At 44.2% G+C, this 25,685-nt stretch overlaps 1 protein-coding gene across 2 annotated transcripts in view; it reads right to left on the bottom strand.

The window, feature by feature from the left end:
- Nucleotides 1–25,685, bottom strand: part of ELP3 (elongator acetyltransferase complex subunit 3) — a 126,553-nt gene that overhangs the window by 1,768 nt on the left and 99,100 nt on the right. The window contains exon 15 of one of the 2 annotated variants that reach the window (XM_037024690.2): nucleotides 6,116–6,195. The exons of the other annotated variant lie outside the window; for it this stretch is intronic. Coding sequence (XP_036880585.1) covers nucleotides 6,131–6,195 — 65 coding nt within the window. The 3' untranslated portion in view covers nucleotides 6,116–6,130. Of the gene's footprint in view, nucleotides 1–6,115; nucleotides 6,196–25,685 lie in introns of those variants that run through there. 2 annotated transcript variants of the gene reach the window in all.

Below are 25,685 nucleotides of genomic sequence, written 5' to 3'. Positions count from 1 at the left end.
GTGGATGCAGAGCCCACTGGGCCAGGATCAAGGGATAAAATCCCAGTACATCCCAATACACGGATGGCCTGGAAGGGACACACTGATGTCCTGCTGAGCTCTGGGCCACTGGCTTTGGAAATGGGCTGCTGCCATCAGCATGGCACCACTCTTACTCTGGGATCTCAGTCTTGTTAAATTTCCAGACAGAACCATCTACTGCCCTTGCTTGTTTGACTGACTTGGTCCTCTTTCAAAGTCTAGGGCGAGTGTGCCTGCTTGGTAGAGCTGGGGCTGTGTGGGCCTGTTCTAGCTGCAAGGGAGGCTGGAAAGGTGACCAGTGGCATTTTCAACCTCTGTAGTGAGAGGTAGGCTCTGCTTCTCACTAAAATTCATAAGGTTGATAATTCAACAAATGTTGGATGGACGCTCAGATTCTGGGTGCTCCAAAAGTGAAAATGTTCACTACAAACCTTGAATATATGTGGTCAGATAGAGTTAGTAGAGAAAGCATCCTAAGTACAGGAAATAGGAGAAATGAAAACAACAAGTGGTGTTTTTCTAGAATGTATAGAAAAAAATAGGAGGCAAATTTAATAGGCAACACTTTACCTGGTTGTAAGGAGTACTGAAATCTCAATCTCTTTCTGTTTATTTTCTAGTTAGTCATTATTATTTTTATTAAGCCAAAATGATCTCCCCCACTATGCCATAAGCTCTTCAAAGTTCAGAACAATTCCTTACCTAGGAGAGATGCCATTGGCATTCAGGTCTGATGGAATGGAGCTCTGAGACAGGGTGTCTTCATGAGTAAAATGGAGATTGCACCCACTTTTCAGTGTGGTAACTATTATATCCAATATAACTAAGATAGAGAATAGACATTCAGTAACTATTTCCTTCCTTCTCTTCCCTAGACCGTTTCTGTTCCTCTTCAGTTCCTGCATGGGGCTTAGGAAGCACTCAGCCAGTGTTTGCTGAATGAATGAACTTGGCTTTGTCGTATCCAGATGCTTCTGCCCCTTCCTGCTTGCAGCTGTCATATTTGAGCTTGCTCTGTAGCGATTTTGGTAGCCTCGGGTAATTCTTTGTTCATGGACAGCCTCTAGGAGATTTTTACATGTCAGTAGGACTTAACTGGTGCTACTTTTCTTCCTTCACTAAACAGCTCATTTGCAAAATGGAACACCAGATATGTGCCAGGCTCCAGGGACAAATGACATGGCTCTCATCATCATAGAACTGCAGTTGCAATAGGGCGGATGGGCTCGTAAATAGCTCTCATATAATGGGGAGCGCAGAAGAGGATATCACAGGCAATGAGCGGCTCCCATGGCCATCTATCCCAGGAGTTCAACATATGCCAGCCTACTCTGTTGTTATGCCTTGTAATTCCTAGAGTTTTCCCCGAAAATGAGTGCTCAGTTAATGATTGTTTAGTTTAATAATTTTTTTCAGAATATTTTTAGGAGATGACATCCCTTTAAATCCTTTCCTATCATGCTCAAACTGCTTTTATTCACCAGTTTTAGTGGTCTCCTTGAGTAGGAATTAGTTAAGTCCCCTTCACAGTTCCTGTTCTCCCAGAGTTTTATCTTGACTTCTTCCTACTGTGAAGGATCATGACTAAAACAATTGCCACTGAGAACTAATTATGAAGATGGCAGCGGAATTACTATATCAACCATCTCATTAATCCAATCACTTGGGATAAACCCCAATGGAAATTAGTAAAGGCTGTATCATAGCAGGGGATTGGCCCACCGCAAGCGCAAGAGGGATCACTGAGCACATCTGGTTCCAAACTCTGACACTCATTCCTGGGGAGGGCGGCGGCAAGAAGGGAAACATTGGACTTTCCCATGCAGTGTCCAATAAGTTTAAATGAATGGATTAGAGCAAATGTAGGGATAAGCTCAAAACCATCACGGAAAACATGATATATGAGATTTGGAAATCTACAAAACAATGCTTGACAACGTTCATGTGGACACACCAAGTAATAAAACTATCAAATATCCGCGGAAGTGACAAACTCTGGGTTCAAGAGTGTGGTTGTCTCTGGGGAAGGAGGAAGGGTGGTGGAACGTAGGTCGAGACTCACATGTGGTGATGCTTTAATTAAAAACAACAAAGATCTGAAGCAAAAACGGGAACATCTGTGTGGACAGAAGTTCTGCTGCCCTGTGGATACAGTCAAGGTGGTACAGCAGGAAATGAAGGGAACTGGATCGGGGGCTAAGTCTGCCTGGTCTCTGCCATGGCTGGGTTGTGACACATTGGATGGGTTTATTCAGTGCTTCTGGGCTTCCCTTGGAGAATGGAGAAAATCATACTTGGGCCTACCTTTCTTCTTTCTTTTTCTTTTTTTAATTAAAGTATCATTGATAGACAATTTTACAATGGTTTCACATAAACCACAGTGTTTTTAACATTCACCCATATTGTCAAGTCTTCACCCCCTCTATTGCGGTCACTGTCTGTCAGTGTAGCAAGATGTTATAGAGTCATTAATTGTCTTCTCTGTGTTGTACAGCCTTCCCCAGTGACCTACCTATATTGTGATTGCGGACAATAGTGCCCCTTAATCCCCTTCTCCCTTCCCACCCACCTTTCCCAACCCCTCCCCTTCTGTAACCACTAGTCCCTTCTCAGGGGTCTGTGAGTCTGCTGCTATTTTGTTCCTTCAGTTTTGCTTTGTTTTTATACCCACAAATGAGTGAAATCATTTGGTATTTGTCTTTCTCCACCTGGCTTATTTCACTGAGCATATTCCCTCTAGATTCATCCATGTTGTTGCCTATGGTAGGATTTATTTTTTCTTATGGCTGAATAATATTCCATCATGTATATGTACCACTTCTTCTTTCTCCAATCATCTATTGATGGACACTTAGTTTACTTCCATATATTTTTAAAAAATTATTTTGTATTATTTTTATTAAGGAATCAATGATAGACAGTCTTAAAAGGTTTCATATGAGCAACATTGTGGTTATTACATTCACCCATATTATTAAGTCCCCCCCACACACCTCATTGCAATCACTGTCCATCAGCATAGTAAGATGCTATAGAGTCACTACTTGTCTTTATGCTATACTACCTTCCCCATGCTCCCCCCCACATTATGTATGCTAATCATAATGCCCCCATTCCCCTTCTCCCTCCCTACCCACCCACCTCTGCACCCCCTTCCATTTGGTACCCGCTAGTCCCTTCTTGGAGTCCATGAGTCTGCTGCTGTTTTGTTCCTTCAGTTTTGCTTTGTTATACTCCACAGATGAGTGAAATCATTTAGTACTTGTCTTTCTCCACCTGGTTTATTTCACTGAGCATAATACCCTCTAGCTCCATCCATGTTGTTGCAAATGGTAGGATTTGTTCTTCTTATGGCTGAGTAATATTCCATTGTGTATATATAGCACTTCTTCTTTAGTCATTCATCTACTGATGGACACTTAGGTTGCTTCCATATCTTGGCTATTGTAAATAGTGCTGTGATAAACATGGGGTGCATATATCTTTTTGAATCAGGGATCTTGTTTTCTTTGGGCAAATTCTTAGGAGTGGAATTCCTGGGTCAAATGATATTTCTATTTTTAGTTTTTTGAGGAACCTCCATATTGCTTTCCACAATGGTTGAACTAATTTACATTTCCATCAAAAGCATAGGAGGGTTCCCCTTTCTCTGCATCCTCACCAGCATTTGTTGCTGCTTGTCTTTTGGATATTGGCCATCCTAACTGGTGTGAGGTGATATATCATTGTGGTTTTAATTTGTATTTCCCTGATAATAAGTGATGTGGAACATCTTTTTATGTGCCTGTTGGCCATATGAATTTCTTCTCTGGAGAAGTGTCTGTTCAGATCCTCTGCCCATTTTTTAATTGGGTTATTTGCTTCTTGGGTGTTGAGGCATGTGAACTCTTTATATATTTTGAATGTTAGCCCCTTATCAGATATGTCATTTACGAATATATTCTCTAATACTGTAGGATGCCTTTTTGTTCTGCTAATGGTGTCCTTTGCTGTACAGAAGCTTTTTAGTTTGATGTAGTCCCATTTGTTTATTTTTTATTTTGTTTTCCTTGCCTAAGGTGATGTTTTCAGGAACAAGTTACTCATTTATATATTCAAGAGATTTTTGCCTATGTTTTCTTCTAAGAGTTTTATGGTTTCATGATTTACTTCAGGTCTTTGATCCATTTTGAGTTTACTTTTGTATATGGAGTTAGACAATAATCTAGTTTCATTGTCTTGCATGTAGCTGTCCAGTTTTTCCAACACCAGTTGTTAAAGAGGCTGTCATTTCCCCATTGTATATCCATGGCTCCTTTGTTGTATAGTAATTGGCTGTATATGTTTGGGTTTGTATCAAGGCTCTCTGTTCTGTTCCATTGATCTATGAGTCTGTTCTTGTGCCAGTACCAAATGGTTTGATTACTGTGGCTTTTTAGTAGAGCTTGACATTGGGGAGTGTAATTCCCCCAGCTTTATTCTTCCTTCTCAGGATTGCTTTGGCTATTCAGGGTCTTTTGTGGTTCCATATGAATTTTAGAACTATTTGTTCTAGTTTATTGAAGAATGTTGGAATTTTGATAGGGATTGCATTGAATCTGTAGGTTGCTTTAGGCAGGATGTCCAGTTTGACAATACTAATTCTTCCTATCCATGAGCATGGAATGTATTTCCATTTATTGGTATCTTCTTTAATTTTTCTCATGAGTGTCTTTTAGATTTCAGGGTATAGGTCCTTCACCTCCTTGGTTAGGTTTATTCCTAGATATTTTATTCTTTTTGATGCAATTTGTGAATGGAATTGTTTTCCTTATTTCTCTTTCTTCTAGTTCATTGTTAGTATATAGGAATATCACAGATTTCTGTGTATTGATTTTGTATCCTGCAACTTTGCTGAATTCAGTTATTAGTTCTAGAAGTTTTAGGGTGGATTCTTTAGGGTTTTATATGTACAATATCATGTCACCTGCAAATAGTGACAGTGTAATTTCTTCCTTACCAATCGGGATGCCTTTTATTTCTTTGTGTTGTCTGATTGCTGTGGCTAGGACCTCCAGTACTATGTTGAATAAAAGTGGGGGGAGTGGACATCCTTGTCTTGTTCCCAGTCTTAGAGGAAAAGCTTTCAGCTTTTTTCTGTTATGTATAATGTTGGCTGTGGGTTTGTCGTATATGGCCTTTATTTAATTGACCTCTATACCCATTTTGTTGAGAGTTTTTATTATGAATGGATGTTGAATTTTGTAGAATGCTTTTTCAGCATCTATGGAAATGATCATGTGATTTTTGTCCTTTTCGTTGATGTGGTGGATGGTGTTGATGGATTTTTGAATATTACACCATCCTTGCATTCCTGGAATAAATCCTATTTGATCATGATGGATGATGTTTTTGATGTATTTTTGAATTCAGTTTGCTAATATTTTGTTGAGGATTTTTGCATCTATGTTCATCAGGGATATTGGTCTGTAGTTTTCTTTTTTTCTGGTGTCTGCCTGGTTTTGGTATTAGAGTGATACTGGCCTCATAGAATGAGTTTGGAAGTATTCCCTCCTCTTCTACTTTTTGGAAGACTGTAAGAAGGGTGGGTATTAGCTCTTCTTTAAATGTTTGATAAAATTCAGCGGTGAAGCCTTTGGTCCAGGAATTTTATTCTTGGGTAGTTTTTTGATTACCAATTCAATTTTATTGCTGCTAATTGGTCTGTTCAGATTTTCTGTTTCTTCCTGGGTCAGTCTTGGAAGGTTGTGGTTTTCTATAAAGCTGTCCATTTCATCTAAGTTGTTGGACCTGCCTTTCTTAAATGGTCTCTATGAACATCCTTTACTCAATGTATATGAATACATTATGAAGACTGTTTAGTGTTCCCCAAAGGAGGGATTATTAGCAACCAGTTAGAGCTTTGGAGTCTATCTGATTGAGCCTGGGAATGACTGAGATGAGCAAACAGCCTATAGCCAAGGACTTCTGTATTTATCAGCAATATAGAGCTTAGATATAGGAAATAAAACATTTAAAAAAATATGGGGAAATACCTGACCATCATTGATGTCAACCAAAAATGCCCTGGAAACTTTACCTGTGTTCCATATTCCTACTCACCCATAGGTTTGTGAGGATTGTAGGGTTGTCACATCTCATCCCTGACTGTGCTCACTGGAACCTTCCAGAGGGTGGTGTGTACGGGCTTCCTGGCTATGAAGGAAGAGAGTGAGTGGGAAAGAACATCCAACATTACCTTAAAGCAAAATGACGATACCTGTGGCTCACCACCTGTTCTTCCTCAAGAGCCTGAAAACTTGTGCAAGATCCACTTGGATGCATGAGCCCAAGGGCTCTCTATCCAGGCTTTCCCTCAGGGATAACTTACTGGAGACAAAGAGCAGATACAATTATATCTTAGAGGCTTTCACCTGTAGTTTTCCCTTCAAAGATGGTCCTGCCAGTGATACACTTGTCATCACAGGTTTTGACCAGTTGTTTTGGGTTGTTTTCAGAGAAAGGACCTCAGCCAGTGGTCACTTTGCCTTTTGGTTTTATGTGGTTTTTGCATGTGTCTCTGTATGTCTGTCCCTATTTATTTTCTCTGGCTGACCCTTACTGTGTCTTCCAAATCCTATCTGTCATTTATTCTTGTCCCCTTATTTTGCCTCCAAGCCCTTTGCTCCTCTCCACACTATCTCTTCCTTTCCTGATTGTCTTCTCTCTTTTCTCTGTCTCTTGTTTCTTGTGGCTCTTCCTCCCTTTCTCTCCTTATTTGCTGTTCCTCTGAATGTCATCTGATGCCTACTGGTTGGGGACCCTGTCCAATTTTTAGGTTCAATAGCGTGGACATCTCTCTCTGTTGAAACAGTTATTCATACTCCTTCCCTACTGTTCTATAGGAACACCTTTAGTCTTGAGTAGAGTAAGCCAGAAGAAGGCAAGTAAACCAGTCACCATTCACTTTCTTCTGTGTGCAGAAGAAACTTCAAAAAGACACTGAGTGAGAGAAGGCTGTTTCTGGGCCGAGTATCTTTTCCCTTGAGATTATGCTGGCCGGTGTTGAGAGAGTTACTTCCAGAGGAACAGATCCCAAGAAGGATTGGGTGAGCTGTATATAACCTGGCTGTTCAGATATGACTATATTTTGGGAATTCAGAGAGCAGTTCAGGAGAGAGAAGAATCCTCATTTCAGGCAGTCATAACTTTTCACTGCAGCATGTTGCTGCAGATGGTATCATGTGTCTCCGCATGTGAGAAAAAGAAATAACAACGGAAAAGAAGTGGCTTAATTTTTCCTGAGGTCTATGTGTCACTTGTCCAGCCCATGCTTACTACACTGGGATTGTGAAGTGAAGATTGAATGTTCCTGGTCCTGTGGGTCTAATCAGCCCCCCAAATTGGCAAACACTTGGGCCAAGGCACTGGCGAGTGAAACAGAGGAGCCTTAAGGCGGCTTTCAGTGGGCAGAGCATGGAAGTCCAGGTGGCAAGGAAGGGCCCCACCTCTCATCCGGGTCTCACATTCTTCTCGTCCGCAATCAGCCCAGGTCTGTTGGCTCAAAGCACAGAAGCTTCAGCTGCCTTTTTACAATGAGCTGTTTCTCTAGTTAGGTTTTTACTTGATTAGAGTTGTGTCTTAGGCAGCTCTAACCTTCATTCAGATCAGATTATGCACACGTGCACAACATGCATCACGCAGACATCAGCATAGATGCAGCCTTACACACATACCCTGTGCAGAGTGTAGACAGAGGTATATACTTTATCCACTCTGTGTCTCCAGGAAACTATCCCCAGCAGATAGACCTTGTATACAGAGCAGAATTACAGAGCCTTAGAATAGGATGTGACCTTACAGACACCTTGTTCTATTGTTTGCCTAATGCCCAAGTCCTTTCAACAGCATCCCCCAAAAATGTCTAGTCATTGAGGACATCCTCTTCTGTGTGGCCCCAGGTCTGTAGCTTCCAGCTTAGTTCTCCTGCTTCATTTACTGCTCTTTCCTATTGTCCCCACTTAGGGGACTTAAAACCCCACTTGTGCCTTCCCAGTCACATATAATTTTATCCACCCTCCAGTAAGCTATCCCGGTGGAAAAGCCCTTGCCTCTGGAAGGGGCCTTGTCCTCACGCCACGTCCTGTGGGCTTTGATTTGGTGCTTGCTGCTTCTTGCCAACAAGCCTAGGGCTGCCAAGTATCCAGTTTGTGCCTATTTTGGAGCTCCTTGTCATACCAGCTACTGAAGGGACGTCGAGCCTTGGTGTCTCTCATTCCAGTGCTGGGCCAGCGTGTAAACTGTATGCTACTTGTTCTGTCCATCGGTGTGAAAGGAAGCCCACATGGCATGGGGGTCAGAGCACAGGCACGGAGGACAGGCCTCAACTTTCAAATCTTACTTCGTACCTTCTGGTTGTACAGCCTTGGGCAAGTCCTGTAACACCTCCATGCCCGTCTCCTCATCCCTTCAAAAGGGCTAGTAGGACCCATCTCATAGGTAGGATTACCTTGTAGTGAGGATTAAATATAAGTGCTTGGAACAGGACCTGGAAACTCAGAGTTATAATCATCAGAGAACAAGGTCAGCTCAATCCTACTTTGCCCTCCTTGGTTGCCCTCAGGAATCTGATAGAACTAGACCTGGAGGCTTGGTGGGGGTGAGATGCGAGGTCGAGGTGGAGAGGAGGTCTTGGGGAGAGCTCTCTGGATGGAGAGCCCCCTTCCCTCTCCGTGCAGATGTCTGCTTGGTCCCCAGGTCCAGCGTGCCCCTCCCTAGCCCCGTGGGCCTTGAGCACACTGTGTGCTGGCCTGGGGACTGACAGTAACAGGCTAAGTTCCATTCCAGAGCAGAAGGAAGGCACCAAGGAAGCTCATCTTTCACTCTAGGGCTCCAAGCCACAGAATCCAGAGATAGGGTGCCAGATTTCACCCATCGAAAGGAAGCGTTTCCAACAGAGCTGTCCAAAGACAGGATGGCCTCTCCTGGGTGACGCTGATGTCCCCAATGGCTGGACATTTTTGGGGGGATGCTGTTGAAGGGAGTTGGGCTTTACATAAACAGTAGAACAAGGTATCTATAAGATCACATCCTACTCTAAGACTCTGTTATTCTGTAAAAAGTCACGGGGTCCATGGGCCAGTCTTTTTTGTTTTGTTTGTTTCACACCTTTAAATGCATGGCCGTTCTCTTTTCCCATCTCAGAGCATGTGGGGTTTCATGGCAGCAAAGCCCAGGGAGGACCATGCTTCTTGGCCGCTCCCCCCTGCCTGGACATCACCTCCTTCCTTATTACCTCAGCTCTTCTCCTGAAGGGCCCACCCCTCAGTCACAAAGTTCCAGCCATCCTGTGAGCGAGGGCAGGGCGGTGCTCTGAGAGGTTAGTAATCTGGCTGGGCTATGGTCCCTGCCTTCAAGGAAGTTTCGTTCTGGGATAGGCAGACAGATGTATACATATTATTAAATGCACATCATAAGGTAGAAATCACCTGATCCCCTCCACTCTGAGATAACCACTTTTATGCATCAGTTATATATATATGAAAAAAATGTATTACAAATATAAAATGATGAGATGCTTTTATGACTGCTGAAAACAGGTCATTTCTACTGACTGTGGTTAAGTGTCAGGGATAGATGAATACATAGGGCTTGAACCCAGTCCAGAACTGGGTTGGAGGTGGGATGAAGAAAGGCTTTCTTGGAGGAGGTCCTGGAGGCATTCCAGAACATCCTACTGTCCTCTTCCCTGTGGCCCCAGGTCTGTGGCTTCCAGCCTAGTTCTCCTGGCTCCTTCACTGCTCTTCCCTATTGTCTCTACAGAGAGAAATGAAATTGCATCTTCCCACTCACATCAAAGAGCAAACTTACTGTTTCAAACGTAGACACATGAATAAAGAATAATATATGAAAACCCACATACACATTATCAAGCTTCATCCAGTCTTGATATTAAGTCATATTTGCAGGGGAATTCTTTAACTAAATTACGCATTACAGATACAATGGAGGCCTCCCGGACCCCGTCTGGGATGGCTTCCCCTGCCTTCATCTCTCCCCAGAGGGGATCATATTCATGAATTCAGCCTTTATCATTTCCATCCACATTTTTACACTTTTGCCACATATGCTGTGTATCCATAAAGATTAGAAAGCATTGTTTTCCTGTCTTAGAAGTTTATAAAAACGATATTTTGTTGTAAATGTCCTGCTGAATCATGGTTCTTTTGTTCAAATTGTTTCAGGGATTTATTCTGTTTGGTGACTGTAGCTCTAGTGCTTTTATTTTAAATGCCATCTGGTGTTACAACGTCAGAATAACGTCAGTTGCTCATCCATTCTCCTGTGGGTGTGTGTTACATTTTCCCCCCCTTTTTGGACTTGTTTTGTTTCTATGACATAAAACCAACATTCTTAAATGTGTTCTTTTGTGCACATTCACAAGAATTTCTTCAGGGCTTTTCTAGAGTTTGGGACTTGCAGGTCAAAGCACATGCACTTTTTCTGCTTTGCTCTATGTTGCCAAATAATTCTCCAGAGTCATAAGAATTTACACTTCTCTGTGCACTAAATGGAGTTTCCTGGCTCTTCCTCTTTGCCAACATTTTCATCACCATATCTTACGTTTTGCAGTCTGATGGGAGTGAATGCATCTTGTTGTTCTGCATTGCATTTTCCTCACTGCTAGAGTTACGTGGCTACTCATGTTTTCTCTACTGGGCGTTCTGCTGAACGTACAGATTTCATATCCTATCAGCCTTAGACACTCTGGGACCGTGACAGACCAAGACAGAAACAAGGGCTTTCTATAATCATATCTGAAAACAGATAAGAACGTTGTCCAAACCACAAAATATCACCTATATATAAATACACACATACGCACACATGCAGCTGAATAAATCTGAATATATATGAATAAATCAGAATGTAGCATATATCTGAATAAATGAATAAAATTATATATATCTGAATAGATACATATATGCATAAAGCTGAATAAGTCCCTGGAACAATTTATTATACACACATATGTATATGTGTATGAATGTATTTACAAACATGGAGAGACAGAGAGACTGTAAGAAAATGGCTCATGCAATTATGGAGGCTGACCAGCCCCATGCTCTGCAGTCGGCAAGCTGGAGGCCCAGGAGGGCTGGTGGCCTCCCCCATCAGAGAACACGGGGCTGAGGGCCAGGAAGGCTGCCGGCGGAAGTCCCGGTCCACGGGCGGAAGACATGGTCCAGCCCAGAGCAGATGGACAGAGACAATTCCTCCCTCCTCCACCTTTTGTTCTCTTCAGGCCTCCAGGGCATGGGAGAGGCCCACCCTTACTGGGAAGGGTGCTGTGCTGCACCCAGTCCACTGATCCAAATGCTCATCTTACCCAGAAACCCCTCACGGATAAGCCTAGAAAAAATGTTTGACCAAATATCTGGGCATCCTGTTACCCAGTCAGACACATAAAATCAACCGTTCACAAACCTCTTTTTTAGGGATGATGTCTATATTTGATCTGAAATCTCTACTTTCCTGAAAGTTGTTTTTTGAGACATCCTAGGTTTCTGGACATATTTGTATATATCTATATCTATATATATATATATTTGTACATATCGAGATATAGATATATAATTTGTATATATATTTGACACGTTTGTGGAATGCCCCTGTGTGCAGGGCATTACTCGGTGGGCTGGGCTGCAGTGGGGACCAGAGAGGCCATGTGGCTGCTGTCAGGGGACATGCAGTGTGACAGAGCCATGAGTGAGCCCAAGAATCAATGAACAATTACAGAGTGAGATGCATGCTGAGAAGGAAAGAAATAGAGGAGGCCGGGGGTGGAGGCGAGATGCTAGAGCTGTTGGCCAGGGGTCTTAGCCAACCCTAGCAAAACCATGCACTGGGTGATGTGAACAATGGACACGTATTTCCCACTGCCCTGGGGCTGGTGGTCTGTGATTAGGGGGCATCGCGGTGTGTTCTTCCCGTCTTCTGCTGTGTCCTCACGTGGTGGAGTGAGCTCTGGCCTCTTCATCCCGTATAAAGGCACCAATCTCATCTCATGAGGGCTCCACACCCACGATCTCATCAAAATCCAATTGCTGCCCAAAGACCCCACGACTAGACACAGCCACACTGGGGACTAGGGCCTCAGCGCCTGACTTCTGGGAGGGCGCAGACATCCAGCCCCTGCCGCACACCTGATACGCCTCTGAGGGGGAGTAAGAAGGTAGGCAGATGCCAGCAAGGAGGAGCATCATGTCTGCAAAGGCAGGGAGGAGGCATGTCTGCAAGGCCCTGTAGGCCTCCTGCGGGGCACGTGGATTTCATTCTAGTAATGGCTCTGAGGAAAGAGTTACATGGACGAATTTTGTCATAGTAAAGAGTAGAGGTTAGGCTGATGTAACAAAGCGACCCAAGAACATTTAGTGGCTTCAAGAACATTGAAGATTATTCCTCTCTCATGTTTTGGTCGGGGGCAGGTAGGTGACCTCTGCACCATGACCTCATCAAGCCCAGACTAGCAGGTGCCATTCTCAGTAAGTGAAATGAAATTTGCACATGTCACTTCCAACTACAACCGCCACGGGCTAGAATGAGTCCCATGGGCACATCTGGCTGAAGGGACACTGGAAGATCCTGACCGTAGATGTCCAACCAGGTGTCCAGGAAATGGGGGAGAAAAAAATTATGGGACACTGGGCTTGGCGGTCTTGTCACATCTTGTTCTTCAGTGAAGCTGGAGAAAAAAGTATACCTCTGTTAAGTTTTACATGATTTCTCTGTTGATTTATTAAATGTTTTGTTTGCCCCTGGAGTCCCGTGTGAAAGGAAGATGGATCCCATCCTCCGAGTGCAGCCCTGGGTGGAGACCTGGGGCTGTTGAAGGGGAGAGGGCTTGTCGGAGAACGGAGCTCCGAGCGCTGGGCTGCGACGTAATTGAGCGGAAACAGTGATTTCGACAATTGTCATTCGCGTCAGACCATATGTCTGACACACTATGATCAAAGCCAAGCATTTTGGGAGAGTGATTATCCCCATTCATTATGTGCAGAAACTTTAGACACTTAGAAACCGCTAGATTACAAAGTCGCTGGGGCAGAACCTGCACGAGGTAAAGTTATAATTGAAAGCCACTCACGTGATACATTTTAAATGAGTTCAACTTTCCACTTCTAGGCACGTTAACAAATCTCAAATAATTGTTTCTTGCTAGAGCTAAATTTAGGACCCCTAAGACAGATGGTCTGTCATGCTCCTGCGCAAGTAGTATTAATGGTTTCCTGTTTTTTAATAGGTGCTCTGCCTTGAGTGCCTACCGCACGTGTGCTGCTGACAGGTCCTGGCCATCATTTGCATTTAGTCCTTACAATACTCCTGGATAGGTTCCAGATTTAGCAAATAAAGTAATTTGAATTTCACGTAAGCAATAAATAAGTTTTCACAGTAGAACTATGTCCCAGATATTTCAGAGAGGCTACCTATGCTGAAAACAACTGTTATTACTTACCTGAAACTCAAATTTAACTGGGCATCCTGCATTTTATTTGGCAACCCCACCTGAGAAGTGGGGGTACCATCCACATTTTTCAGGTGAGGAAATGGTGATTAGGGAGGCTTACATGACTTCCTTGGGTCATAGAGAGAGCCTCTAAGGACTGGAACAGGATTTAAGTGGTGTTTTAGATTTGAAAGTTCGTGGTCTTGCTACCACATTGTGTTTATTACTCTAGACTGCCCCTCCACACGCCCCCGACTTGGCCCTAACTTGCCTCGGGTCTTCCCTCTCCTCTGCTGCACCCAGCTCCAGCGGGACCCTCTGCCGGGTGCAGGGACAACCCTGTCTTCAAGAAGCTCCTGTCTTAGCAGAGGCCAGACAAGAATCCAGCTAATTATAGTATGAAGCGATAAGTTCATGGGGGACTAGCCAGTGGGGGAACAGTCAAGGAAATAATTGATTCTGCCTGACGAATGCCATAGACAGAGCAGCTTAAACAATAGAAATTTCTTCTCTCTCAGTACAGGAGGTTGGGAGTTCAGATCAAGGTGCTGGCAAAGTAAATTCACCCTGAGGCCTCTTCTCCTGGCTTGCAAGCAGCAGCCTTCACACTGTGCACTTGCACGACCAGTCCTTTGTGTGTGTGCAGAGGCAGAAAGAGCAAGCTCGCGGATGTCTCTTCCTACGAGGACACGAATCCGGTAAGATTAGGGTTTCATCCTTATGACCTCCTTTAACCTTAATTTCTTCCTTAGAGGCCCCATCTCTAAGTACAGCCACATGGGAGGTTAGGGCTTCAGCATGTGAATTTTCAGGGGGCTCAAATATTGAGTCCGTATCAGAGGCTGGTGAAGTGGTCACGGGGCAGGTGCCATCTAAGCGAGTTCTCGGGAAACAAGCCGTCTGCAAAGGAGCAGGACCGAACGTTCTAGACAGAGGCACAAGAGAACGTGCCGTGTTGGCGGAATGGCAGAGCAGTCTCCTGGCTGTGCAGCAGCGACTGGCCAGCTTGGGTGGACCGGGACGTGGCTGGAGCCTGGCCTCACATCTGCATCAGTAGATGGGCTCACCAGCGCCCAGGTGATGCGAGCACAGCTGCTCCATCAGCCACCCTGAGAAACACGGTTCCAGAGAGTACCTGGGGATGAAGCTACAAGGGCAGATGGGGCCAGGTGGTGAAGGATTTTTATTCTAGATTGAGGAGATGAGATTTTTTAAAGTATATTTTAAAAATTGAAGTATAGTTTATATACAATAGTGTACTGACTTCAAGCATGCAACACTGTGATTCAACAGTTACACACATTATTAAATCCTCACCCCCATTAGTGAGGTTACTATCTGTCAACATAGAAAGATGTTACAGAATCATTGGCTGTATCCTCCAGGCTGTACTTCCACCCCTGTGACCAACTTATATTATGATTGAGATTTTTGTGCCCCTTTATTCCCCTTACTCACCCCAGCAACCCACCCCAACCCCTCCCCCATGGTAACCACCAGTCACTTCTCAGCATCCATGAGTCTACTGCTGTTTTGTTCATTTTGCTTTGCTTTGTTTTTAGATTCTACATATAAGTGAACTCATATGGTATTTGTCTTTCTCCGCCTGGCTTATTTCACTTAGCGTACCCTCTAGGTCCATCATGTTGTTGCAAATGGCAGGATTTCTTTCTTTTTTATGGCTGAATAATATTCCATTGTGTATATGTACCACATCTTCTTTATCCATTCATCTATTAATGGACACCTAGGTTGTTTCCATATCTTGGCTATTGTAAATAATGTGGTGATAAACATAGGGGAGCATGTATCTTTTTGAATCAGAGATTTTGTGTTCTTCAGATAAATTCCTAGAAGTGGAATTACTGATTGTATGGTCTCTCTATTTTTAGTTTTTTGAGGAACCTCCATACTGCTTTCCACAGTGGCTGCACCAGTTTACACTCCCACCAACGGTGTAGCAGGGTTTCCTTTCTCCATCTCCTCACCAACACTTGTTATTTCTTGGCTTTTAGATGGTGGCCATTCTGACTGTTGTGAGGTGATATCTCACTGCGGTTTTGATTTGCATTCCTTGATGATTAGCGATGAGGAGCATCTTTTCATGTGCCTGTTGGCCATCTGTATTTCTTTGGAAAAATGCCTGTTCAGTCCTCTAGTCCATTTTTTAATCACGTTATTTATTTTTTTGGTGTTGAGGTGTATGAGTTTTTTATATATTTTGAATGTTAACCCCTTATCAAATAAATCATTTACAAATATATTCTCCCATACTGTAGTTTGTCTTTTTGTTTTGTTGATGGTGTCCTTAGCTGTACAGAAACTTTTTAGTTTGATGCAGTCCCACTGAGTTGAGATCTTTTTTCGAATTTAAAGACAACTTTAGACTCTCTTAAGGAAAGAGATCAAGAGGAAGGCTTCCCAAATAAGAACATATTTCTTGAAGTTTAACTTTGAAAAGATTTCAGATAAAGAAACTAGAGCCATTTTGATAATTCATTGGGATGGGATGTGATCGGAGAATTTCATGCATAAATCTGGGTCTAAAATTAAATCCCAAGGCTCAGCTGGAGATGGGAACCTGGCCAGCTGGGCATGTGGGTTGACTGGCTTTAGATGCTTGACTTCTGTCTGCCCGACAGCTGGACCAAACATCACTTTTCTTTCTCTGGTGGAATATTCAGCCAAGAGAGCCAGAAAGCTGGTGAATTCAGCCTGAAGAAACAATGCATCTTCCTTAATGTTATTTTGAAAAGAAAATCCAGTGGACTAAATATATATGCTAATATGATTTCTGTTTTCTGATTGGCTCATTTAAAAGTTATTATAAATAAGCACACATTTATTAAGAAATACACATTTATTAAAGACATTTATTTAGGAAAACACTGAAAAGCAGAAGGAAAAAATCATTCCTATTATCACTTCCCAAACAAAACCCATTACTTTCAGGGTTTTAAAATACAAAGAAATTTATATTTTAAATAATTTATTATTTGATGTTGTTTCCAGTTTTGGACTGGCTCTGTATGCAAATGTCCCCAGCTTGGTGAATATGACTTTTTTTTGGAATGGACCTGAATTGATGACCTAGCTTAAATTACTTGCAATGTGACTAATATCTACTGAGTGCCTGCCATGTGCAGGGTATTAAGTTAGATCCTGTGGTAGTTACAAAGATTAATAAGACACAGCACCTGATGGAAGCAGGTTATAAACTAGGGAGGTAGCTAGACCTTTGTAGAACAAGGTGGAGCTAACGGGGTCAGCAAATAAAGAAGGTAATTTCAGTTGGTCTGTTGTTGTGGGGATGGGAGTGAAGTGCTTGGAAAAAGGTTTTTGACAAGTGGCATTTGAGCTGGAACTGAAGATGCCTTGGAGTTCAACTGTAGTCTCAGAAGACAAGAAAGCGAGTATTTGGAAAAACGTGGTACTGGTCTTGGCAAGGCTGGCCATCGTGGCTTGAGTAGGTAATGAAGGGGGGAACGGTTCATCTGATTCCAAGTGGCTGCTCCCTACAGAAGGAGAGGGTCAGGGAAAAAGAGGCTATACTTCCAGGGGACTCTGGGCTGGGTCACTGGCCGCAGAGATGACAGCTGATGATGGGGAAGAAGTTCAAGGAGAGTGTGTGGCAGGGAGGTAGGGGATTGTGTGTGTGTGTACGTGAGTAAAGAGACAGGGGGACGGAGGGAGACTGATTTTTGGCAGCTGCTCTTGGTGAAACACATTTGATAAAGGGAAATTCTAAAGAGGATTCTAGGAAGCTTTCTGTCTGCCATACTTTGTAAAACCCATAAGCCACTTCTTCTCTACCTTTAAGATTATCCTTTAAGAATTGTGTCAGATTTTCCTTTTTTTTGGAGTTGACATGAAAAGCCAGAGGGCCCAGTTATTGTCTGGTTCCTGTTTATTTCCCGAGAGTGGACCCTGAAAACTTTTAAATTATTGTGGTATATTTATATTCATTTCCTTGTTCTGTTGGGTGGCTATCTATGGCCATGTGGCAAAGCACCCCAGAACTCTGTGGGTAAAAGTAACTATTTTGTTGCTTATGAACCTGTGGGTCAGGAATTTGGGCAGAGCTCAGGGGGTGCAGCTCACCCCTGACCCATGTGGTGTCCACTGGGATCCAGTGTGACGTCCCTCTGGTGGATGGAGCCCCTGTGCAGCTGTCAGCCGGGAGGTGCTGGGTCTACTTCATGTGGCCTCCGTCTCCTGCAGGAGAGCCTGCATTTCTTTACATGGTGGCTGCCTAAAAAGAACACTGGAAGCCACAGGCCTCCTAGGTTCTAGAACTCACACGGAACCACTTCTACCACATTCACTTGACCGGGGCATGTATGAAGGCCAGCCCAGCTTCAAGGTGCACAGCAATAGACACTGCTTTTTGGTGAGAGGTGCTGAAAAATGCTATGGCCATAACTTCTAATCTACCAAACATCCCAATGGCATTCCCAGGGGCTTCTTTCATCATCCCTGGCCCTTTTCTCCCTGCAAAAGCCTCCAGCTCTAAAGCACAGCCTTGACCTTGGCTTCCCCATTGCTCAATAGCAACCTGAACCCTCTGCAGAGGGGCCAGGGGAACAAGAGTAGAGACTTTGTATCTAGGGAAGAACTCAACAGGCCAGAGAACTGAGATGCCCTGGGGCAGAGTTACACACCAACTTCCTTCCCGCCTGGGACTTCATAAAGGAGTTTCTTAGACTTTTTCACTCTACCACGTTTCCACAATGCAGTTGATGTCTGCCTGTCCATCAAAAAAAAAAAAAAATCTAATCATGTGCAGGGAATTTCCATTCCGTAGTGCTGACCTCAGACTTACTCCTCCAGGTTTTCTCTGAAGACCACTGTGGCTCACGCCAGGTCTCCACCCTACTGGACCAGAAACCGCCCGTTTGGCCATCACGCTGAGGGACACCCCTGGCTTGGTTCCAGGGTGATTATTTCATCCACCACGTACCTGAGCCCCCACAGGCACCCTTGAAACCCTGAATTTTGTTGCATCCCCCACATCCACTCCAGTTTCACAAAACATTAGTAAATAATGTAAATTTCACTAAAATTGTCCTGGAGAGACGGGGGAAAGGGTTCTAACAATTTGCTACATGCTGAAATTTAATTTAAAAATTCCCAATTAGTCACTTCATCTTTTATCCCTCTCAGTTGCTGAGTCTCCTTAAATTACCCAGCTGGACGGACCACCTCACTCGCTTCCCTCCTAAGCTCCAAGCTCTTTGACTCCAGGTCCCCCTGCACGAGGGGTTTCTCCCTGGTTCTCTTTTCCTTAATCAAAACCCCTCTGCTCTCCAGGCTGCCTCCTGCTGCCATCATCCTGCTCAAGCCGGCGAGGGATTGTAGACGTGAAAACAGCCTTTTCTGTCTCGAGTAAGTATTTTCCCACACACCCTGTATGGGTTTCCTACTGCTGCAGTGACAAATTGCTGTGACCTCAGTGGCTTACAACAGCACAGATGTGTCCTCTTACAGTCCTGGAGGTCAGGGATCTGAGACGGTTCTCCCTGGTTAAAACCAAGGAGGGCTGCCCTCTTTCCGGAGGCGCTGGGAGAGAATCCCTTCCCTTCCCTTGGCCAGCTCCCAGACGCTGCCCGCATTCCTCGGCTCCCATGTCCGTACATTGTAACATTTTCAAGTCTCTCTCTGACCCTGACTCTCCTGCTTCCCTCCTGTAAGGAGCCCAGGGATTCTCCGGGGCCCCCTCGGGTAACCCACGCCATCTGCCCCCGCTTAGGAGCCTTCCTCACACCTGCAGGGTCCCTTTTGCCATGCAAGGTAGCATGGTCCCAGGTTCTGCGATTAGGACAAGGACATCTTTGCAGGGGCGGGGAGGGCTTTATTCTACCTGCCACACACATACAATGCATATACTAATATATGCATAGATCGTTTTTGACAATATGCCAGAAGGGTACTATTAACAGCAGTTACCTTTGAGACTTGGGATTGAGAAGGGACGGAGACTTTATTTTATACATTTCTGTGGTGCTTGTATTAGTTTTTATAGTTTTTATATATAATATAGTGCATGTGTGTTTATACATGTATGTTATACATAGTATAGATAATATATGCCATCTGTATATGTGATCTATATTATATGGGTATATAAGATGCTTTATGTATGTGCATTAGTTTCCTCGGGCTGCCTGCAAAGCACTACAAATTGGGTGACTTGAAATAACAAAAAATCATTTTCTCGCAGTTCTGGAGGCTAGAAGTCTGTAAGCAAGGCGTCCGCAGGCCCTGCTCCTGCTGAAACATGCAGTGGGGAGCCTCTCCTTGCCTTGTCTAGCTTCTCATGGTTTCTGGCAATCCCTGGCCTTCCTTGGCTTCTAGATAACATTATCCAATCTCCGTGTCCACCGCCACATGGCCGTCTTCTCCCTGTATATCCCCTCACATTGCCTTTCCTCCGTGGGTGTCTGTTCAAATTTCCTCTATTATAAGAGGACACCAGTCATACTGATTAGAGGCCCACCCTAGTCCTGAACCTGGAAAGTCTTTCATCTTAATGAATTAACATCTGTGCTAACATTATTTCCAAATAAGGCGACATTGTGAGGAGCAGGGGTTAGGACTTCCACGTATCTGTTTGTGGGAGCACAATTCACCCCCATATAATGCACATGTATTATTTATATTGAATGCCAATAACATATATCCTTGTGTAATATAATATATACATAATGTTATTTATACACACAAACACCCCTGTATATGAAATACATTTCACGATGTGTTTGGGAAACGTGAACAGGGCTGTGAGCACACAGTATACATGGTAAGAGGAGAGACGGAAGCTGGCGCAGAGCTCTGGAGCTCCCCGGACCGCCGCGCCACGGCCAGCAGGAGAGCGCTGACAATTGCTGTTCTTTTTAAATGAACGGGAAAGGCTTTCAAACTTCCACTTGTCAGTTGTCAGTCTACCTTCTCAATAATATATTTTTCAGGGCTTATGTTTTCTGATTCTAGAAACAATATGTATTACTTAAAAAGCACTTAGAAAATTCAGAAAATCATCTGGAAGGAGGAAATCATCCATAATCTTACTACCTCGAGACGGCCCCTGTTCATATGAAAATGGTAACGAAGAAATGTTTGAAAATACAAAACAGTATCTGTCACTATGTATTGGTTTGACACCTGAAAGTAAAATGAATACTTGTGAGTCCACTGCCCAACTGAATGACAACATTAACCACAGTCCCCAAGAGCATGGAAACTTCTGGAGGCTTCTTTCCAGGCTCCCTGCCTCCCCACGAAGAAGTATTATTGTGAACTTTGGGTTTGTTTGCCCTGGCTTTTTTTTTTTTTTGTATCACTAATATACAATCACATGACCAATATTGTGGTTACTAGACTCTCCCCATTATCAACTCCCCACCACATACCCCATTACAGTCACTGTCCATCACTGTAGTAAGATGCTATAGAGTCACTACTTATCTTCTCTGTGCTATACTGCCTTCCCCGTAACCCCCCCTACATTATATGTGCTAATTATAATGCCCCTTACTCCCCTTCTCCCTCCCTTCCCACCCGTCCTCCCCAGTCCCTTTCCCTTTGGTAACTGTTAGTCCATTCTTGGGTTCTGTGATTCCGCTGCTGTTTTGTTCCTTCAGTTTTCCTTTGTTCTTATACTCCACAGATGAGTGAAATCATTTGGTACTTGTCCTTCTCCACCTGGCTTATTTCACTGAGCATAATACCCTCTAGCTCCAGCCATGTTGTTGTGAATGGTAGGATCTGCTTTTTTCTTATGGCTGAGTAATATTCCATTGTGTATATGTACCACATCTTCTTTATCCATTCATCTACTGATGGGCACTTAGGTTGCTTCCATTTCTTGGCTATTGTAAATAGTGCTTCAATAAACATAGGCATGCATATGTCTTTTTGAAACTGTGATCCTGCATTCTTAGGGTAAATTCCTAGGAGTGGAATTCCTGGGTCAAATGGTATTTCTATTTTTAGTTTTTTGAAGAACCTCCATACTGCTTTCCACAATGGTTGAACTAGCTTACATTCCCACCAGCAGTGTAGGAGGGTTCCCCTTTCTCCACATCCTCGCCAGCATTTGTTGTTCCTAGTCTTTTCAAAGTTGGCCATCCTAACTGGTATGAGGTGATAGCTCATTGTGGTTTTAATTTGCATTTCCCTGATAATTAGCGATGTGGAGCATCTTTTCATGTGCCTGTTGGCTATCTGAATTTCTTCTTTGGAGAAGTGTCTGTTCATATCCTCTGCCCATTTTTTAATAGAGTTATTTGCTTTTTGGGTGTTGAGGCATGTGAGTTCTTTATATATCTTGGATGTTAATCCCTTGTCGGATATGTCATTTACAAATATATTCTCCCATACTGTAGGATGCCTTTTTGTTCTGCTGATGGTGTCCTTTGCTGTAAAGAAGCTTTTTAACATGATGTAGTCCCATTTGTTCATTTTTTATTTTGTTCCCCTTACCCAAGGAGATGCATTCAGGAAAAAGTTGCTCATGTTTATATTCAGGAGATTTTTGCCTATGTTTTCTTCTAAGAGTTTTATGGTTTCATGACTTACATTCAGGTCTTTGATCCATTTTGAGTTTACTTTTGTGTATGGGGTTAGACAGTAATCTAGTTTTATTCTCTTGCATGTAGCTGTCCAGTTTTGCCAACATTGCCCCGGCTGTTTAGGAAAGAGCTTACTACGTATGTATGTAGCCTGACACTGTTTTGTCTAGTTTCTGTTTAGATTTGTTTTGAGCTGAATAGCTAATGGGCCATGGTTGGCCTTTCCTCTGCATCCAGATGGAGACATTATCTTTACTACACTGGCCAGGAAGCAACCCTGAGTGAGCTCGGAGACCTTCCAGGGCTGTTCACTTGCCCATCATCCTTGAAAGGATGGTCGGGAACAAAGAGTCGTCAGAGACTCCCTCACAAGACGCACAGAAACATGGGAGGCTGGGGCACACGGGTCTCCCAGCAGAAATTTACCGGCAAACAAGATGGGCAAGACGCCTGTGCTCAGTGGGTGACATTTCTGTGGGGAGACAGGTCACAGGTAAACAAAAAAGAAACATTGTCCTTGGTGCTCAGAAGGTGAGAAATAGGCTGTGCCATCAGGAGGGACACTGGCAGATGCCCTTAGACGGGATGGTTGTGAAGGCCCCCTCCAGGAGTGTCCCCTGGCTGAGTGGCAAAGGATACCAGCTGGGGAATTGCATTGCACAGGCTCAGAGGCAGGAAGGAGTTTGGTGGGGAGCGAGAGCTGAGGGCAGTGACTGGGGAAAAACAGGCCTACGTTCTGGAAGCAGGGATGGGGAGTTCGGATTTTTCTCCAAGTGCACATCAAAGGCTTTCAAGCAGAGGAGTGCGCGGATCTAATTTGCATTTTTACCAGGCTGCTCACTTGGCCGCTGTCACCGGAGAGATTGGAGGGCTTCTTCAGTTGCTGGCAGGGCCTTACAATTTCTAATTGGATTTTTAATCTATTAGCTGATCTGACATCGAATGGGCTTTGACTTCCATATTCTCAGAATTAAAACTGACTTTTAAATTTAATCACTGACATTTTCCTGCTGCTTCTGATATAAGCCCATCACTCGTACTTATTTCTCTTTTCTTCTCTGCTTCAGGCCCTTGTATGTACTTGTTCTGGTGGGTCCAGCAAGGCTCAAGAATCCCTGTGTGGGGCTGCAAATTCCTTCAGGAAGGAAATGGCCGATGAGCAATTCAGACTTCCCTGTGGCCTGCGGGCCTCTGACCACAAGGAGGGTTAGATGACATGGAACTGGAGAGCTGTACCAAGCAGGTTTCTATGGGGAAAATGGCCAGTTATTTAGTTCTTTGAAATAAAGCATTGTGAAGCCAATATGCCTGAGTCCTCTACATTTGCTCTGAGGGCTTGGTTTGCATGAGGTCTGAAGGATTTGTGACCCTCAGCAATGTGGACGAGGGCGAATAGGTGGTCGTGGGGGTGAGTTCCAAGCTGGGGATTTCTTTGAGGGCTCACACAGAATTCAAAATATGTGCAGATTTTTCACACTTTGTTGCATGGCATATCTCTGTTTTAATATAAATGTGTTATAAGTTCCATCTCTAGAGTAAGACTGGCCCTGTTAGCCTTTTCTCTGTGTACCTGGCCGGCCACATGGATGCTGGGACGCGTTCATGCCTTCGTGTGTGACCTTCATTCTGCGCCTTGGGGTGCTGTCCCTCTCTTACCAGGGCCGAAACCTGGGTCCTTCCTTTAGCCTGGAATACAAGCCCATCCTCTCCCTCCAACCTTACATAGCTGCTATTCATCCTTCAGTTCTCAGCTTCACCTCAACTTCCTCCCAGAAGCCTTTGCTTCATGCCAACCCACTCCCGCCCATGACGTGTTCCCATAACATCCTGCCCTTCTCCTTTGTAAGACTCAACACACTTGTGCTTGTTTAACATCTGCCTTCCTTGTTTGCAAAAGATCCACAAGGGTGGGATGTTTTGTTCACTCTTGATCATTCTTTTACAAAAACAATGGTTCACCTGTTCACTGCTGTCTTTATGGGACTTAGGGCCTTGTCTGCCTCATTGATCATTATATCCCAGCACCTAATTCCGTCCCAGCACAGAGCGGGCACCTTGTGGCATTGTGCCCGAGGACACAGGTGTTGGGGAGAGGGGGTAGGTGTGGAATCCCGCATGCCATGTGAGGGTCCTGTCCCGCCTCTTACATTTTCAGCTCAGCCAACTCTCTTCCTCTTGGAGCCTCAGTTTCTTTATTTGTAAAAGAAAAACATAAAGGCAGTCTAATTAGAGATGATCTAATTATAAAGGGTCACTGTCAGAATCAAATGGGTTGGTGATTGTAATGTGGCTTGTTTTCACTTTCCTGGGAGCCTGCTGAGGCCCACCTCCCCCATCTGGGGGTCATGGGGCTCCCCATGTGGAGGGTGCCCTGCCGACCCTCCCGTCCCAGCCCTGCCGAGACGCTCTGCCTGCCGGAATCCCATTTCCTCTCTCTCAGGGACTGTCTATCAGCCAATTACTTCCCTAAGGGGTCTGCTCTTGGAGATGAAAAATTAGCTCCTCCTCACGATTCTGGGGACCCCTCCGTCGGGCCCCGTGTAGGCACAACTGAAGGGGGTTGCTTTTCCCGTGTGAGGGGTCCTAGGAGTTGTCTTGCAAATTACCCTAAATTGTAGTGAGCAGCTGGTTTCGCTTTCTATTCACGTCATGTTTCAGTCATCCTGCAAGCCTGGTAATTATTGTCATTTTACAAATGAGAGCACAGGTTTCCCGTGGTGCCTCCCCAAGGCCAGACAGCCGCGGGCCGGGCTCTCAGCTCTGGAGCCTCTGCTCCCGCCCTGAGCCACGCGGCTGATGTTTAAGCACTGATCTGATGGACGCCGGTGTGTGACCCTGGGGAGGGCTGTGGTAACCTCTCTGCGAGGGTCTTGTAGTGACAAGATGTCATGTGAATTGGCCTCGTACCCAAGTTCATCTGATTGATTCACAAAAAATGTCCGTGGTTTCCCTCTGGATTTTTGTTGCCCTGTATGATTTTGCCGATCGATAGTCTCTGAGGCAGAGATTCTGAACTGATGGCTCCTCTTTCTAAAGATCGTGGGGCCCAGGACCACCCAGTGATCTCTGAGGACCCTATTTGCTTTTGGAAAGTGATCTGTGGGTGGAGTGAACCAGAGTTCTCGGCCGTGGTTTTCCTCATTTGCTGCAGGCTCCCCTGAGTACTGCTGGTCCCCTCCTGGGCCCCCGGTGCCAGCGCGGGTGCATCAGGCTGACTCCCAGCGACACAGAACCAGCAGGATAGACACTTCTCTATATATCCCCTATCTAAGGATCTGCCTACCATCTGTCTATCTATCTATCTATCTATCTATCTATCTATCTATCTATCTATCTATCATCTATCATCTATATCTATCATCTGTCTGTCTATCTATCATCTGCCTATCTGTCCACCCATCCATCTATCTAGATTTATGATATATTTATGTCAATTCTTGCATAAATTTTTCTTGTAAATAGAGAACTACTTTTTTAGATGGTACATCTTTGCTTTCATAGTATATTAATGATGTTCAATCAACTTGCAGTTACAATATGGTTTCCATGTGGAAAATATAAAGAGGGAAATATAATTTGCTTTCTGATAATTGTTATGAAATAGTTTGCCAGAATTCATGTTAGCCACG

Source organism: Manis javanica, chromosome 3, assembly GCF_040802235.1.
Source record: "Manis javanica isolate MJ-LG chromosome 3, MJ_LKY, whole genome shotgun sequence".
Taxonomy (NCBI): Eukaryota; Metazoa; Chordata; class Mammalia; order Pholidota; family Manidae; genus Manis; species Manis javanica.
The sequence above is the reverse complement of the archived record's forward strand: the minus strand, read 5'-3'. Positions and strand labels throughout refer to the sequence as shown.